At 33.9% G+C, this 20,404-nt stretch overlaps 1 protein-coding gene across 2 annotated transcripts in view; it reads right to left on the bottom strand.

Annotated features, from left to right (window-relative positions):
- The window catches only part of LOC113518360 (zinc finger protein 423 homolog), a 63,796-nt gene that overhangs the window by 25,821 nt on the left and 17,571 nt on the right, over positions 1-20,404 (bottom strand). Inside the window, exon 1 of one of the 2 annotated variants that reach the window (XM_026903245.3) lies at positions 2,929-3,461. The exons of the other annotated variant lie outside the window; for it this stretch is intronic. Within the exon in view, the coding sequence (XP_026759046.2) occupies positions 2,929-3,031 (103 nt within the window). The 5' untranslated portion in view covers positions 3,032-3,461. Of the gene's footprint in view, positions 1-2,928; positions 3,462-20,404 lie in introns of those variants that run through there. 2 annotated transcript variants of the gene reach the window in all.

Below are 20,404 nucleotides of genomic sequence, written 5' to 3'. Positions count from 1 at the left end.
ATTATTTAAGAATAATAGGAAACTCTTTATTGTGATCCTTAAAGAATGATACAGTCACATAACAATGTATGCACAAAAAAAACACAATTACAAGAATTTCGAGCTAATAAAACAACGAATATACCATATTCACTAGATAACATGTCCCCAGTAATCAAAAATAGTTATTACTGAAAATATTATTATTAATATACATAAGTAATTTCAATTTTAACATGTATAAAGAATATTTTATGTATATACACAATCATAATACACAACCACAATAGTTAAAGGATAAACCATCTAGGAAATATTTGAGAGATGAAGATAGTACTAACTGAACTACAAGGTTAAATCACTAAAAACTCACTCGAAAGCTCATTAAATCTTACTGCTGTTACATAGAAATATTTAAGATATCAAACGAACTGTCCCAACAATACTAATACTATATCAGCCAGTTAACTGTCCACTACTGAACATAGGCCTCACCCATAAGGGGGGTTTTGCCAGTAGTTGCCACGCTTGGCAGGCGCATTGATAACCGTAATTAGGCTTTGGTGATGTTTTAATAGGGACTCTACTGCCGTCGACCATTATGTTCTCTTATTCGCCTCTTACGACTCCCACGTGAAAAAAGGGGTGGCCCATTCTATGTCGGGACCACACAGTTACAACAATACGAATAATCTGAAAATAGACATTTAGTCCTGACATAAGAATAACAAAATAATGTGTAAAATTTTAAATATTACAATAAACATTGGCAAATTTACACAGTTGCCTCCAGTAGGCTATTAAAATTTTGTGCCTCTACAAACTTCTACAGTTAGGTACCCTAGTTTGCAATCATATTTATTACAGAACGGTAGACTGTGATGAAGTAATAAATGATTTAAACATAGATTATTTTATAACATCAAGAAAATTATTGTTCAGAGACCGAGAAAACGAAAACAATGTCAAAAGATATAAATGAAAATAATAAAATTTAAACATTCTAAAAGTAAATCTACAAAAAGACATGTAAAGGAGTTTGCATTGGCTGATCATTGACAATATTAATTACAATCTTTTTTGTCAATGAAATTATAGCTTTTCGCCTAAAATTTGCAACCCTAGGTTCCAGCCTACGTACTCTGCTAGCAAATCTACCAAAATCCGCCATTAATAATAATCAGTCTTATTCTTGACATTTTTTAGGCGAGCAATTAAAACAATTGTGTATTACAGTACTCGCTGAAAACTACGAGTATCTATCTTGTAAACCTTTACAAATGTATAATAACAAAATAATGAAAAAACATTTTTTATTTTATTTATGACTCTTTAAAGACAATCATGACAATCTTAAATACATATTTATGTTCATATTAACGGAAAGTTTCGCACCTTTATAAGCATGGAATTTACAATTATATTTTCTTTCATTTCATTTTCACACCATTGTATCGTTCAACATTCAGCATAATGTGAGGAACCCTGTCACTGTAACTATTAAAAATAACAGGTGCCAGGTATTTTTCATTGTGCTTTAAATTGACTTAAAATCTTATTAAAATTAGAATGAAAGAAGTATATTAGAATCCGAGTATCTAATATAAAATATCTAGGATCAGAATATTTGTCTTTAAATCATGGACTACCTACATGTCGCAATTTCCACCGAACGTTAACTCCTGTTGTCAAAAAAATTTCAGATTTTCTCTCTAAACCTCTCTCTTTTAGACAAAACAGTAGATGTATTATAATTTCAAATGCCAAATAAATCAGTAATGTGAAACATTGTGCTGAGCTGTCTATGGTACATGGGTACTTACTATTGTCGCACCTTTTAATTATGCAGCCAAGCAGCTTGCTTGCATGTTGAAGGGTCAGACATGGCAGTGAAATTACTGGATATATCTATAATTTCTGATATTACAAGCATTCATGTGATGTAATGCGTTTACATCAAGTGAATCATATGCTTAATTACTACCTTTATTGTACAAAAAGACGCACCTATATCTGGTTAATTAAAAAAGCTGAACATTGACTGACTGACACCACTATAAAAACATAATAACCCATTAATGCCTCACTATACTGGGCATTAGTCATTCCCCTTTAGAAGAGGATATCAGCCTACTCAGATCAGGTACCCTTATTACCAAGCAGCTTGGTATAGAGTTTGATTTTGAATTTTACTGCTCTTGTGCTGTTGTATGACATTTTGTCCCTTAAGTCGCAATTTACAACATTCTGCAACTAAAATCATCTGATCCCACACTAATAGACATTATTAATACACCTACAAAAGCTATTGAACAGGAATAGAATGTATCAAAGAACCTTTAATTTTTATAAGTATATTTTATATACACAACAAGAACACTATTTTACCTCAGACAAATAAGTATAATCAGTAAAATCTATTGGTAAGATAGAGACTCTAAGTCGGACACAGGAAGTTAGTAAGGATTAATTGAGATCTCTGTGAAAAAATAAAGTACTTGGCATCATATGAAGAGAGATTGATCCTACCTATAGTCCCACTATAGGTTTCTATATCCAGATTCTGATATTCAAAGACAACGATCATCAGGACAAGAAATGCGCTAAATTCAATTGACCCCTAAAAAATACTTACAAATTCAGAATGCATTGATCCTTTTATTAAAATTTTAAATTTACATATCAAAAGTCTAGGCAAATATTCACACAATATAGGGGGAAAAAATTTAATGGTAAATTTAATTTAATCTAGATTTTATGTAGCTACGATACCTAATCTTGTTTTCGAAAATACCCGTATTACCTATATTAAACTAGCCCTTGGCGACCCGCGACTTCGATTTGCATAGAAAATAAGGATTTGACCATTCCTTATAAGGTTTTCATCGAAAACAAAACACAATCTTTTGTATACGTAATAATAGAGTTGATTTATTACATTACACTGACCTTTTATATCGTCTGAAATGCCGTCGTGATTTTCTTTATTCGCCTGAATTTTCTCTATGAGGTGCTCCAACCTGCTGCTGTTGCCCTTGAATAACATGATCATATCGTCAGGCAGGTCCCGAGAGAGCGCGACCACAGTCCGCTCGCGCCACACCCGACTCCGTCACTGTGACAGTTCCGCGGCGCCCGCAGATTGCCGCAGGTGCATTGGTTCCAGTTTATTTTGGAGTTTTTTGCGGGCTCACTTATCGCGAGTGCGAATTAATGCGCAGCGCGTGTCCGACAGGTGCCACTAATTGATGGGGTGCCCGTTGCGGGCAGCCCTGTATGAGCTTCCTTCACGGCAATTATTTGGGTGCCTGCTGCCTGACGATCGACTTAATTAACGACGCGCATTTTTATTTTCCACGTACAGGTGATTGTAGTATTTTAAACTAAAATGTAAAAGAACTTAAATCGACTAAGACTTCTTATTGTGTCGTGAGCTTAGACGTGGAATTACGCAACAGTGCGGGCGTCAAGATCGGCGTGTGCGGCGCGACTGTGAGCTCCAATGGACCGATGGAGCAGTGGGCGAGTCGCGGCGCCCGGCCTGCCAGCACCTCGGCCCTCGCAGCACCCTGCGCCCCGCCTGTCCGCCCCGCCCACACGACCTCCTCTAGGCACTTGCACCCACACCTCCTTGAAAGCCTTTTAACATCTTTAATATATTTCGTCTACACAATAGAGACTTTTTAATCGTAACTTTTGTGGGCATCAATCAAAATAGAGGTAAGTATCATTCTAAAAATTTTTTTCCGTAACGTTGTAATAAGCCTTCAAGTGTCGTTCATACTCAATGCATTGACATGCAGTTAAAAATATGCTGCCATATGTTTTGATAACATACCTGAGATATCGCTTGTTGTTGTTAAGTTGGGGATAGAGAATTAATTTGTTAATCCTTATGATATCCAACGAATATAATATAATTCTCTTTTCACAACACTTTCACGCCTAACGACTAGAACAATTATTTGAATAAAAATTTACAAAAATAAACAAAAAACTCATGCCAATGCTTTAGATTTATTTCTAATGTTTGTTATCCTTAGGGGGGAAGGGATCGTTAGTATTGCGGGCTACCAGTCCCATTGCTAGCAATATACCCTGTCAGCTCGACCTCCACGCGGTTCCCCCTGAAAACCATCGTACTGAGTTCCATGTGTATTCATCACGATGGGCTGACTGACCTGCCTTTTTTCATTATTCACCTATCACCCCTCACTGGTGCCCCGCCAGCGTATACCGTTAGCGCAGGCGGGGTTACCATTCCATTAATCATCCATTAAGAAAAAAAATGTTTGTTATCCGAAGCGAGAGCACGAATAACATCGATAGTTCATAGCATTCTTATATACAATTTATAGAATTCTTACTGAAACTACTAAGTATTAAATTTACATACAAAAAGTAAGAATGACGTTCTTTTATTTGGTACCTATTAAATATGAGTTCAAGTAACTGTATTCTCCAGAGCACAATGACATAATCCATCGTCAAATTATGTGACGGGCTCACGAGCGTACCCATTTGAAAATCGAATACGAAACATACGAGAATACGAATAATCAAACGAATGACAAGAGGATGACACTAAAAGCTTTTCAAAATTGGAACGCAGCTTGTGTAGAGGAAAACTGACTGCAGGTTTTCCTCGTTCCACCCACGGCGTGGGCGCGGCCAATGGGCGCCGTCGTTCCGCACTCCCCGCGCTCCGCTACGGTACACTAAACTTAGCACACTACAGACTATTCGGTCTTGACTTTTTGTCTCTACTTTTCATTGTTTGATTTTTAGTATAATAGTTTTATAGTTAATGCAGTCTCTTGTTTATTTCTTATAGTTTGGCACGATGTTGGCATAATATATCTAATAACAATTTTTAAAATATTGCTTACAATATTTCTAACAACTTTTGCTGCATATACTTTCAGTGACACGTTTCTAACATTGTGGTAGGTTCTATATTTTGTGCAAAGGATATTTACACAACATATATTTGCATAGTGAACACAGGATACGTACTCCTAATTAGGTAATTAGGTACCTTGCATAAATAATACATGTTCGTACGTTATAGACACGTTATCGTATGAAAATCGACAAAGTAGGAAGGTTGTCGATTTTTCATTCTTAAAAACTCATATATTAAACACACACAATGATAAAATATTGACTCTAGCAGCACTACATTTAACCTAATAACTAAGTCATCATAGTTAATCCATTCATACATTTGATATAACACAAATTTTGCTCTATTACTGGATTTTATTTAAAATAGTAAATATGCTCACGCCTATAACAGTAATCAGAGGCATTTGTTAACTGGGGAACAAAATATTCAACATACCCACATTATGCCGAGCATAATAAACTCCAACGTGACAGAAAATGAGTCTATAGTCGTCACTCGAATTAATTCAGTTTTTAGTGGTGTTTTCCATCACCAGAGAGTTCATTGAAAAATTGACGCAAAAAGTTTTTAATATTGATCGATTTAGAATTCTGAAATTTAGGGTCAGTAAGTCGAGACCTATGTATTATGATTATACCTAGTACAACGGTCTAATATTTTCTACAAGATTATAGTTTCAGATAATATATCGTTTCACAATACTAGTCAGCTATGTGCTGGTCACCCGCTGACCAGCGATCGCTCCTCAGGGACCTATAGAAGCGGCGCGCGGTGTTGCCTTTTAGTTGTGCATATATTACGAGGATTACATGTGACACCAACTGCTGTAATTTTGTAGATAAACTCGAGAAATATTTGCGTTTAAGTGTACCTTCGAGATTTGTTTTTGCGAAACTTCTAGGTTCATAGGCTTTTATGGGAAATCCTATCAAATATTTTTATGGCTCCTTCTTCAAAAAATAGTGTTGGATGAAGTTAACTTCCCTATAAAATATCAACTTGAATCGTAATGATACAGTTTATACTGTGTCTGAGACTTAACCACATAGACCATATTGTGATACAGTTTAAGAAATTGATTGTACAATTTGAACGGAAAGACTTATTTATTTATTTAACTCTTTATTGCACCATAAATAAAAATATACAACTTTTCCATAAAATGTCGCGTGAGAATTGAGTATCTATATTATTAGAATAATATGTTACATATGGCAAACCGTATTAAAATCAATCAAAAAATTGACAATGAAAATATTTTCATAAAACGCATAATTATTATATATGCGTTGTTGACAACTTTTTGATAGATAAGTATTTTGTAATTATTCCTCTTTCAAGTACTCACAAAGAAGATTTTAGACTTTGTTTTGCTCCTGCTTAATACGACGCAATACCGTTGCTAAATACTGAGAGATTCGCATAAACGTATTAAATAACAATTTCATTTGTTAACAGTTGGTGTATGGCAAGTCAAACGAAGCGAGCGTACCTACAGCAGCTAACAAATTAATGAACATTAAATATTCAAAACATTCACGGAGACGGGACAGGATTGACACGGAGTTGTCGGGCGCCAGCCGCCAGCACTGCTGGATACAAAAGGGTTGATATTAATACTTAAGCGGCCGCACCTCATCCTGACATGGCCGATTAGGCTGTCACTGAGCCAAATCTCCAGCTCTGAATAAAGTATTATGAAAAAGTGCTCCTTATCTCGGGAGCCAGGGTCGCTACCGCGATCTACTCTGATGAGGGTTTGAAACGTAGATGCTCACTTAGTTGTTAGCTTCTTTGCGCAACGCACACATGGGGATGTACTCGTATCTTGGATTTGAAAATTCAAACTGTAAATGTAAATGACATTTGTTTTATTATATTAGATAAGTTTTTCAGACGGTCAAAATTAAAAATACTTGTATCTAGAAACTCCTATAAATGCAAGTATTTATCCGGCGTAATTGGTGATTTTTAGTTTACTGATGGGGCAAGAAGACAGTCATGTAAATTCACTAATGGTTTACATATTTTTTTTACAGTTAATAATATTTATAGCCTATGGAATATGACAGTGAATTTACAGGGTGCAGAGGAATAACATCTTAGTCTTCAGGAATGACAAAGCATGTGGGGTATCATGGGTGAAACGGTATACTCTGTTATGTCCATGGTACTGCCCATGTCTATAGGTGACGGTTACCACTTTCCATCAGGTGGACCGTCAGCTTGTTTGCTACTCTAAGTTGCATAAAAAATATATATTTTACCTATTAAATCAAGGTACAATTTTGAGTTTCAGTTTAAAAAAATCTTATAATTCTATACTATAACACACTTAGTAAAAAATTTTGATGGCTTTATTGCAATGCAACTAGTTAGAACTACTTTGCAACAATTGAATATTTTTATATCGTTCCTCTATCTATATATAGACAGATACATAAATATAAAATGTTAATAGCATCGTTTAATTATGTGTATAAACTTACAAAACCCGCAAAAAATCAATACATAATATCTAGAGTAAATATTTCGCAATACTTAAGGAAAGTGCGAATGATGCCCAAAGTGTCGCGGACACTTAAAGTGCTGAGACGCCTGAGGCTTGCATATTTCATGAGGCGAACTGACATGCCCGGCCTTCGGCAGACATTCCATTTCCGAATAAAGACGTTAATGTTCAATCCTTGATTTGGACGTTACGTTGCTTAGTGAGATTCACCCGATACCGCGTCATTAAACTTTCATTGTTAGTTTATTCATTGTCTTATAACACTTTCGTTGTAGCCTATTTGTTACGTAGCGTCACAGCGTGCGACTCGACAGAATTCACCGTTATGTGTTATACTATTTTTATAATAGAGTGCGCAACTAATAGTAGCGTCGTGATTATACGACAAGTAAATAAATAGTTTCATTATACTAAATCAGCAATATTTACAAATTTCGGGGGGAAATTAGAAGCACAATGGATATGTGCTTGTACCATAAATCATTTATAAAAACAATCTGTACCAGTCTAACTCTAGATAAAGAGAAGTAATTAAAATTTGTCAATGTTTCTACATTACTTGATTCGGTCGAAAAATTATTAATACCTACATAATAAGTGTATATCATAATTTAAAATATTTGGTAATTATTTCTCTCAACCATAAAATCTGTAAAGTTTTTTAAATACCTAGATATAAAAATAAGAAATTAATTTACGTAATCTCAATTTATATATGTTAAGAGAATTAAATATATTTGTATTTATTGGAATCCTTCTTTCACTTCCTTCTAGTTATCGCAATAGGTAAACTTTTTCAGAATACTTATTCTTCTTTTGGATTCATCTTTCTTAATAATAAATAAGGTATTTGAATAGATTTTGTATAATATTAGAATGTAATAAATTGATTTCTTTAATTTGTCTCAGATTACAAAACTAAAGAATATCTGTATGATATTCATCATTTAAATACTCAGATGTCAGTCTTTATTAAAAATTGGTATTCGACTATAAGTTACCTGAATAAAAAGTTTTTGTTCTCATAATTTTAAATACAATATCCATGTCACCCTTACACCAAATACGATAAAAATAAATATAGACATTTTCAACCATGACGAATCTGAGATGTCAACAAACACCCTAATATTTTTTGCTGTTGGTACCTGCGCGCCCCAGGGTACCGCCACCACGCGTCCCATCGCATCGGTCGGGACACGCGCGCACGTCTGTTCACCTCCTAATAAAACAATGGGACATAGTGGGAGCCGTCAATCAGGTAATTTACTACGTCGCCTTCCGCGTCAATTATTTGCGTAACTCCTTCCTACAGATCCATCTTAATTATTATTAGGTACCTATAAGAATGAGAGTTATGGATGACTTGATATTTGTTAATTTTAGGTATTATTTCTTTTATGTAGTGCAATTTAAACAACGGAATATTGGGTTGAAATTAATACTAAATTTATTATAAACATATATAAATTATATTTAATATATAATATATAAATTATATATAATATATAAATATTTTAAAAGTATGTATATAGAATACATACTTTTAAAATATTTAGGTACTTAAGCATTTTCTAGTCATTAAGTAGGTAATGTTTTTTATAAGTAAGTACATATATATTTATTTTTATACTATTAATATATTGTCGAAATGGGACATTATTGTATTAAATTAAAATTAAGCCGTCATCTTAAAATATGTAAATCTAAAAAAAACTAACCAAAATCACCTTGTGTAATAGATTTCACAGGCCTGATGAGCGTAAAATGAAGGCCACACAAGACAAATAAATCGATGGGGGTGACGTTTTTGTATAGATTGCGGTAACAGATAGGGACGATGGGGTGGTCTTCCGCATGATATAGCACTTTGTTGATAGAATTCCCCTATCCCTGGCACATCATTCATACTGTAATACTCAAACGTAAAATACAAGAAAATTATTACGACTATTACGCAGAAATCAAATATACAAGTCTTACGGGTGTCCCAGAAAATACCTATCCCGCCCACTATCATCCCAGTCAACTAACATTTTTTTATTAATGTAAATTTGTAATTTTAAAGACTTATTAGTTATTTTATTTTAATCTATTTATGTTCATATGTAAATAATAATTTAAATTACAATAAATACCTTAAATACAAGATGAGCAGTCCCATTTCGTTTCGTATTTAGGCGCAATAAAACGTTTACGTTTAGGCCGGCGACGAATTATAATTTTAACGTGACGAAACTAAACGCATTTAACCACAAATGTGTGCGATGTCATCATAGCCGTTGTACGTAAGCAATAAACAGTTCTCCACAATGTGACCACGTTGTTGATATCATCAAGGGCCTAACCTTCGTGTGCTACATAATTCGTTTTTGTTACTAAATCTTAAACTATAATAAATCTTCATACATTTTATTCATATACATATTGAGTGTAATACGTAAAAATAAAATATTTTTCTATGAATTTAAATAAGAATTTTCACAGAAATGTTCTTGCCTACATATACATTTTATACTAACTAATAACATTGTACTTATAACATATTAACAATAGTTGAATGTATAAGGCTCTCACTGGACACTGCAAGCATATGGCCCAACTAGGCTCATGCCCAGAAAGTGTTTGCAGATTTTGTGACAGTGAGAAAGAAACGCCGCAACACTTAATGTGTGGCTGTAGATTACTCATACATAAACGATATATCTCCTGTGGAAAACACACTGTATATCCTGAGGAAATTAAAAGAAAAACGTCGCTATATATATTACGAGTTGTATTCAGTATACTCGTATGTATCTATTTGAAATACCTGCATCAGATCATATGAGTATGAACCAATTTTAGTTTTATTTCATGTTTAGAAAATTAACAAATAAATATAATAAACATGCATACAAAAACAGAACTACGATCTGTACCTATCAACTACAATTTTGTAAGTCCACAATGAATAATAGGGGAGGTTAGGTGAAAACAGTGAGTATTATGTTGACTGCGATAGTGCAGGTCACGTCCGAGGGCGGCGCGACGCGGCGATGCTATCCCAGACAGACTGTATACTCTTGCAAGCGTTACATCTCACACGAAATGGGTCAATTAAGACGTGGGAGTGAGCCATACGTGACCGTAACGCCCGATCTCCGTAAATGATATGATGCGGTGCTACGTTTCACGCTTTTGTGTATCATAAACGGCTGCCGCTCTCACGAGTTTCCACTGACATTTTAGATCTTAATTTTCTAAAAAATGACTACATAAATAGATACCTATACTTATTTATTGTTATCCAGTTTTCAAATAACAAATAATGGTTCGACTAAATGTGTACATGTTCACAGCAACGCATGCCTCATATCCCATTAGATGTCTGTATTATTATTACAATTGATAAAACCAATAACTATATTCTATATAAAGTAAATAGTCCAAACACACTTAACAATAACTAGGACAAACATACTTTATAAAAAAGGATTGTTAATAATGGAGAATAGTAACTCTATTAGTAGCAATATACCTTATCAGGCTCATCACCTCGTGGTTCCCCATGGAAACCATCGTAACTGATTCATTCGTGAATTTGTCATGATGAACTGACTGGCCTGGCTTTATCTTTACTTATCATCCCTCACTGGTGCCCCGCCAGTGTATACCGATAACGTATGCGGGGTTACCATTCCATTATCGACCATTAAAAAAATATATTTTATTTCAAAGTAAACATTTTGGTTTTGTTTCAGTAAGGATGTTAATGACTAAACATTGACTTCGAGTGTTTTTTTTTTTTGCTAATTAAATGTAAGACTCCAAATCGCTTATAATATTACAAAAAAAAAAAAACTATACAATAGATCAAAACAAGATCCTAATTTAGAGTCTACTTACTAATCCATAATTTTCCTAAATCAATCAATCATACAAGAACGACATATGTAACTGGGTTAGTCAATATATCTTTAGGTACTTGTAAGAAAAGATAGAATGAAAATATATTATACCTAAAGTCATTGAACAAAATACCTAGTAAATCCGTGAGAACCTCTACGAGAAACGGTGCAACCAGTCTAGCAAGTTGAATGGCATGACAAAGGCTGTAGGATCAGTGGAACGAAATGCAAAGCATGCTCCGCTTGGTGATGATTCTGCGTGGCCTCAGCGCCTACTACGCTGAGGTCACATCAGTGCCCGAGACTAAATAGACCAGCCGTTCCAAATGTTTGATCGATATCTTGTTTAATTTTATTATTTTACGAAATTTTGACTTCTCTGGTAAGTCATCATAGGTGACACTTAACAAATAGACACATATGTATAATTAAAAATGGTGAAAATATTATAATATGTAACAAATACAATTATGTTGATTTATTATAAAATTGTGTTGTATTATTACATTATTACCTATACGTCTTATGATAAAGAGTGAAAGTTGTTCAAATACATATTTAAATATTAATAATAGTACCATAGCTAAATATTTAGTTATTTATTTCTCATGTCATAAAACTAACTTAAAATTCTTTATTAAAATTATTACTGTGTCTACTTAAAGACGCTAAATCGATTTCATTCAAATTCTAAATTCACAATGCGCCATACATTTTATGCTTTTTTAACAGTCACATTGTTAAAAGTTTAATAATAGCAAGCAACGTTTATATACCATTTTGTCATCCATTACAAAATAGTACATAAACGAAGTTCTTTGATGTGTTGATGATTATAAAAAATTTTTAATAAACTACTTGCTTCAGTCAATTACAAATTATAATTTAAATTCAAATCATCTTTGTTCAAATAGATTTGTATACAAGCATTTTTAAAACGTATTTTTTTTTCTACTGCAGAAGTCGGAACGTTGTTATGTCTAAAATTACATGGTCGTTCAAAACCCGTGCATGATTGACTGACACCATGCACATTTGTCATTCAAGTAGTCGTTTAGAGAGTTTAATAGGCTTTGTTAAATAAATGTATTTTAATAACAGTTTTAAACTTAATAAAAGGCAAATCCAAAATGTCCTTCGGTATCTTATTATAATATTTAATGTCCATATAATATACAACTATAACAATACAATATATAACTTTATATATACTGCTGTAAGTAATGTAAATAAATTATCTATTTATCTATATACAACCCGTATATATATACATATGATACATTAATTATACATACAAAAAAAATTTAAGGACAGTCTCTCGATTTCCGACAGCACTGTCACTGTTATTGAATATCGAATCTGCAACAAATACAGTTGTCCCAGGCGGCCGTGGCGCGCTCGTGATCAACAATTGCTACGGCACAGAGCTTGTCACGGAGTTTTTACTAGCACTTGGTGAGCTATGCTGCGTTGATCTGCACGACCCTGATCCATGCCACGCTCAGTCTATCAATAATATCAAGTTTTTCTTCACAGGTATAACAGTGGCTCTTTAAAATGTTGAACATGTATACAAATTTTGTACTTTGATGACTTATAGAAGCGAAAAATGAAATTATACTACTATCTCCAGATATATGATATATAGAAATGATTTAACCACGTAACTCAAAGATCTCAGAAGTAATTGCGTATGATTGATGTATTTATGATTGATGAAAAACAGCCTTTACGAGGTCGCATTTTCACTACTGAAAAGATAACTTTTCTCTTCACTAGTAAAAATAGTCATTAAAAATAGAAAGTATTATATAATATATAAAAAATAGAAAGTAGTATAGTATGCACATAGGTCTGAAGAGATATCCTACTGTTCAGTCACATAACAGTTTTAACTATTTGGGATATGAATCGAATTTGTGTTATGTTATTGTAGGTATAAATAAACAATATGTGCATGTTGTTGATTCATAACCAAAATAATTAAAACCGTTACAGATATCTTTCCAGACGATTCACACAATATTTTGTCTCATGAGCACAAATGTGCACAAAACGTGCGTGGACCGCATGACGATTGGAGATTGATAGCTAATATGGAAGGTTATAGAACCTCTGGTTATAATAATAGTAATCGATTTTCGAGTGTTGGCAATCGTACGAGTATTAATGATAGCAAAATTAAACAGAATAATTCTAATTAATTAATTACAAATGTAGTGTCATTTTCTGAATAATAGAAAATTTCCGTTCAGAGAAAAGAAATCTGATTCATACCGATCAGACATTCATGGCGATACTGTTATTATAAATCCAACCAAAAGTATCTATCTCCACCTCTCTCTCAAGCGTGAACTTTCGTTACGATAAAATCACCTGACAAAATTCATCGATTTCAACGAGATGGTATCAATTTGCGTGGGTGATTGCGCGAAGCCCCTCGATGCGCGTGCGCAAGCCGAATCGGCACGTAGTTCCGGCGACCGCGGCGGCGGCGGTGGAACGGTGCAAGCGTAGCCCGCGCAGGTGATGCTGCGGTCGCGCTCGGCCGCCAACACCTGCACTGCACGCTTCACGCGCACTGATCAGTCCCACCAACTTGTCAAAAGGACGAACTTTACAAGTAATGTTTAATAAAGTTTACGCTAGTTCCTCCTACGGTGTCAGACATTTTCGGGCATTTTAGTTGCTTATTTCAGTCAATCGAATGAAAACAAAACAATAAGTTTTTAGAATCGATTAAATTTATCGAAAAAGATACGTCACAAGTACGTACAAAAATAAGCCTTGACACGCTAAATTATCATCACTTCGAGTATAACATTTGCGCGGAAGGAAAGATGAATCATATTTTATTCTTTTAATTGTTTCGTCCCTTCTATATTATTTAATAATGCGGTGAAATGCTGCTACTATCGCTATATTCGGAACATTTTATTTCAATACTTTTTTAAACGTATCTATATTGTTCTTTAAACAACATACTAGGTACCTAATATGCAGTGTATAGTATTCATATTAATAGCAGCTATATTGCTAGTGACTGAGAAGAAAACGATAATATCTGCATAAGTGTGTCTTAAATCACTAACCCCAAGTTCGGACAGGAAGACTCGCCCTCGTCGTACGAGCGTCCGGTAGCGACCCGAATGTCCGGTTCGCTGCTTGAGTCGCTCACTAGATGGACTTCCGCCTTTTAACTGTTCTTACGAAAACTAACGTCTTCATTTGTATATTAAAGACTATCATAAATAATTACAAAGGGTGCTTTATAATTAAAACAATTTTAAAAGATTTATTTTGTCGTTTTTTATGGTACGTTTATTTAGATAACAAAGTTTTTGATTGAGTACTAAGATTATTTATTTATACATATCATCATATTAGCTGTTAACTATCCACTCCTACACATAGGCCTCCCTCGGAGACACCATAAGGAACAGCCCCGAACCACCTGTATCCACTGACTCCGTGCAATGCATTTGAAGTCATCCCTTCATCTAATAGGGGGTCGTTCTACATTGTATTTGCATGTCACCACTCAAAAACATTTTTTTCTCATCAGTTGTCGGTTCTTCAAGCTATGTGACCAGTCCATTGGCACTTTAGTTTACTTATCTTTCGGGCTACATCGGCCACTTTGGTTACCTATAATTTAATATTTTCTATCTTATATAGATAAAGATACGAGTCTTTAATTATCATTACTGTTTTTTTTAATTCATCTTTCTTTATTGTCCTTTTTGTCTACACTTTCTTGAGTAAATATCATATCCGAGAAATCGTAGTATTAGAAATAAATATTTCATCTACAAGTAAGTTTTTACACACATATGACTAAACTATAAAATATAAGATTATAATAATTTTAAGCGAAAGTTTAAATTAGATATTAACTTGCATTATTCATTTCAAAGCATAAATAAGAGTAAAACAAATACATTTCACTCCATAAAAACTGTCGAATAGAGTTATTTTGATTTAAAGACCAAACTCCTGATTCTGATGGAAATTCTATAGGATCGATCTGAAAGTATATCTAGTCAAATAAAATGTGTATATGTAAATAACGGAGTTATTGGTACCTATTCTTGTTCATGGTTGTTTCTTACCAAAGTCAAATACACGCTAACATCTAGAATCATAAACATCCAACTTGCGTAAACCGACGCGGCACACTCTCAGTGCATAGACAAACAATAATAACAATGGATGTAGAGCTGAATTGGCAGGAAATGCCGAGGAAGCCGGCTCGAAATGCTCCTCGCTAAACTATCACGCACAAAAGCAATAACAAACAAAAGACGGCAGAGCCCGATGATCAGAGACACGAATTCAGTTTACAAACACCGCGCTTAGAGATACTCTACAAATAATATTAAGACAACATCGATTGAACTATAGATCGTGCTGAATCAATAATATCTCAAAATCTTGTCTTAATTACCTAAACGTTAAATGAAGAATTTGAATGGTGAAGCGTTTTCTGAACATGGAACTTTAAATTGACGTAGACATTTTGCCAATTATAGTTAATCAGTCGCTTCATGTCCTTACTTCGTTTAAGTACAAATTAATTGTAATTACAGATTTAAATTAAGATTTAAAAAAAAAACACCGACACAAAATACTCAATTTAACACCATCTATTTAGTAGGTCGTTAATGTGACTAAAAAAAACTACGGAAGGTCTTTGATTACCACACTGAGTACATAATAGGCTCGAGTAGTCGGTAGCTGTTACATTTGAATTGTTCCTGATTACCAATAAACGGAGGGCGAGACGAGATTAGTTGCGCACGCGTCGATAAAGACGTCACAAGCCTGTTTATCACCTGCCCTGTGATTATTAGCTTTGCATCCACCTGACCCGGACGTTGTGGTTAAAAATGAAACGTGACGACATCATGTGATTTCTCCCTAAAAAATAATGGGGATCTACTGTAAATTGCATAACCGTAAATTTTGTTTATAATTTATTGGTTGCTTCTAGTTATATAAATGTTATTTTTACTTATAACGTGTAATTACTTAGAGGGTTAATAATAAGAAGCCGAAGGACACTATAGTATAAATAATCCAAACTTGACCCAAGAAGGACAGTTGGAATCAGGAGATAATTTTTCCCCTTAATGGGTACAAAATATGCAATACGTGCCCACGCAATTTTAAATTATATATCTAGTATGACATCAACAGAGATTAGAATTATTTTGTTTAACTCCGCTATCATTAGTATGTGTATGGCTGCCAAAATTGGAAGACTGACCACCACCTCTAAACGAGGCATCTTCAGACAAAGAGACACGTGTCACAACATGCGTGGACGAAATAGCAGTCGGATATTGAGGTCTAATATACAAGGTGTAGAACTTCTGGTAGTAATGATGGACGTCAATGCTCGAGTTTTGGCAGTCACACGCATACTAATTAATGGTAATGGAATTAAAATAATTCTAATGAAAAAACCGAACTGATATGGACTTCCGCAAGATAACATCTATTTCAGTAAAATATGACAATACAGAAAATAACTTTGTAATACTGTCATACTAGCCTGTGAATCGATAACATAAGCTACTGAGCATAAATGAATAAATTATTAGCCTGATTTTAAATTAAATAAATTTAATAGTGTAAGTGTTGAGTATGTTACACGCCAGCTTAATGAGATGCCGCTACACAACGAACTAAATAATGACTCTATCTAAGTGAGAAACATCCCAAAATGTAACAGCGAACGTAATCTTCACCACAATGAGGCTGCTTGATGAGCAATAAAGACATGAATACGCCGATTTTCCAGTGAGCGGTAGAACGTGACGAGAACGTTTGACATCGGCCGCAAACAACATACCTCTAATATTTTTCTGATTATAGTTCCCAAAGAATTAATTCAGATTTGTATTCTATACGATATTTCGTCACGTTTGCAAATAAATTTTACCTGTTGACAAAAACTAAATACCTTCCACTTCCAATTGCAGAAAATCTATTCCCAATGAAATAGAAATAATGAGCATTTATTTTAAGTGGGTATATTAATAATTATACATATATATTATAGTATATTATTGAGTGGTTCTAGCATATAATAGGCCAACACTTCCTTTCCCGTAGGTGTTGTAAAAGGCGACTAAAGGAACTAAAACTAAATATCGAGAAATCTTTCTAAAAACATCACAAAAACCTAACTGCGATTGCCAATCCGTCTGCCAAGCATAGCAACTACTAGCAAACCTCTCAATAGGGAGAGGCCTATCTTCAGCATGAACAGTAAACGCTGATATCATGATGATTATATTATAAAGAATTTGTAATGTCGTTTTTATAATATGCCGCAGGTATGTTTTACAATTTCGATGTTAAAAGCGAAATATATGCTATCATAGTTTTACACAACGGTATTTGGTATATATTATATATATTACTACAATAAATATAATCGTGAACATACACATCATGACAAAATGAAAACTCTCTTCTTTAAGTACAAGTTACTTTCCTATTATAATGTTAATTACAATTATTAAATTCAATACAATTTTTTCAATAAACAAACATGATATAATTTTAAAATATATTCTGACCAGTATTGATTGTTTATTTATAAGCATGTTACCTAAAAAATAAATAAATAATACTATTGATGTTCACAATCGAGTTTGATTGTTTAAGAAGTAAAAGAGTAGGTTATATTTTGACGTAATTGAATTAAGAGAATTTTACCAGAGGGAGACTTTGTACAAAAGTCGATTGCTTGAGTACCTCTGTCCCATTCGTGTTTCAACCGTGAAGCAGTTATGTTTGCATGGCTGTGTTTCGGTTTGAAGGGTGGGATATGGCGTGAATTTACTGGGTACAGAGGAATAACATCTGAGTCCTCAAGAATGGCAACGCATGGGGGGTATCATGGACGTAACAGTATACTCTGTTATGTCCATGGTACTGCTCATGTCCATAGGCGATGGTTACCACTTTCCATCAGGTGGGCCGTCAGCTTGTTTGCTATTGTATAAAAAAAAAAGATTATATCTGTCCTGGCCAGGTCTTAGAATTGATGACTTCATGGTATGGCCGACCATTTCATGAAATATTGGTGTATTTAATGATATGAAAAATAGTGGTGAGTAATATATAGCAATATCTATATACTAGTCCAATAACGAATACGTTAAAAGTCTGTTGTCCAAATAATAATGACTTTTAACATATTTGAAAATAGACCAATATGGGCGATATAGACCAATACCAATATGGGCGATATTGAAATGGGTGACGACCTTTTTACCCATACCTAATGGAAAAAATCCGCTGCCCATATGATAATGTAGTCTTGCTAAATCAATGAATAATCAGCGTTCGACGACAAGAAAATCTAAACATAATGTTATTTCATGATTAGGTCAAACATTACTCATCACATCGTAAAATAGTTAGTAGTTTATCCACTGTTAGAGATGCTGATATAGTTTTGTAATATTGTTTTGTCATGTGATGTGTTATGGCGATAGACAAATATTCTGATAAGAAAAGCTAATAATAATATATGTATGTATGTGTGTGTGTGTTTGTGTGTGACTTATCAACATGAATTGGCAAATGTAAGGATTTTATAAAAAATATTATATTTGGGGCTTTCACCAAACTATGTCTAATCTACCTTTCTGTCCACGAACATGAACATGAGCACTAGGCATTAAACATAATCTATCTATATATTTAAATATCATCTCTGTTACTGTAAAAACTTGAATTGCAACAAATCTAAAATTTCCTATGTGTATTTACATCAGAGACGTAGTGAATATCAAAAAATGTCAAATGTTATAGAAACCCTACATTAATGATATGGCCGAACGTAGATTGACCAGGATTGACATATCCTCAAACATGGACATTTAAACGATATACCTAATCAGTTTTAACTGGCCATACCATGAATACAACTGTTTCATGAAACGGTCGACCACATCATCGTCAATCAAACTTCAGTGATATAAATAAATCTGACTACGACATTACTAAATCACAAGGCGTCAAACTTTTATAAATTTCGTTTGACGTTTATTAGATATGATATTGATTTTATCCCAATTCGACTGCTTTAAAAGTCAGTCTGTAGTCTATTGAGAAATAAACTCAGTAAAGCTTCTATAAAAGAAATTTCCTAAAATCATTGTTTTATAGCGGAAGAGCATCCTATTTTTGGGTGGTCGGTCGTCGAGCGTTCATTTCACGCGTTTTAGCGGCCATTACCGGAGCACTGACGGGGACAGCCTTCTACCTCTAAAACCCGAATGAACAAAATTTGTAACCCGTGAACCAATGTCATTTCCTTACATTAACTAATTAGCTGTTTAGTCAGTTATCCCATTTAAAATCAATTATTTTGTGTATTTATGCAAATAATATAAAAAAACTTCATTTAATAAAATACAATAAAACCGACACGAAAATACACTATCATCTGGATTTGCCAACATAAAAAGTAAACTATGACCTTCTTTATCTCAAATACGATTTCCTTACTAAATTATTTAATGATTGTTTGAACTGTTAAAACGCCAAGAGATTATAAACACACAAACAAACTCACCTTTACATCCATACAGCTAAAACTTCACGGCTAAAAAATAATATAATTTGGTATACGAGGAAGCTATAAATATCCTAACTTAACACAGAGGATACTTTATGTATTGCTTCACATGAACAAAGCCACGAGATACAGACAGTTTATATTATTTGTAAGTTACAATTACTGATGATAGTTTACAGTGAGTCGAGACAGTAGGTGACGCGTGGGTGTGCATGGGTGCACACGTGGGTGCGGTAGGCGGGACCGGCCGGCCCACTGTGACGCCCACCCGCGCCAAGGACACGCCCTTTGAGCTCACTGTATAATCATCTCGTCTGAACATTTTTTAATTAATAATACTAATAAAAATAAAAACCATACCATCATTATAACTAGGTATATCACAACATATCAACCTATTAACCTCCCACTGCTAAATACGGACATCTCAAATAATAATAAAAAAATATATTAAGTAAATAATGTATATTATAGTCGCTATATATGGCATAAAAACCCAAATCTAATACCAC

This window comes from Galleria mellonella, unplaced genomic scaffold (genome assembly GCF_026898425.1).
Source record: "Galleria mellonella isolate WM207_F2 unplaced genomic scaffold, CSIRO_AGI_GalMel_v1 utg132, whole genome shotgun sequence".
Lineage (NCBI taxonomy): Eukaryota > Metazoa > Arthropoda > Insecta > Lepidoptera > Pyralidae > Galleria > Galleria mellonella.
The sequence above is the reverse complement of the archived record's forward strand: the minus strand, read 5'-3'. Positions and strand labels throughout refer to the sequence as shown.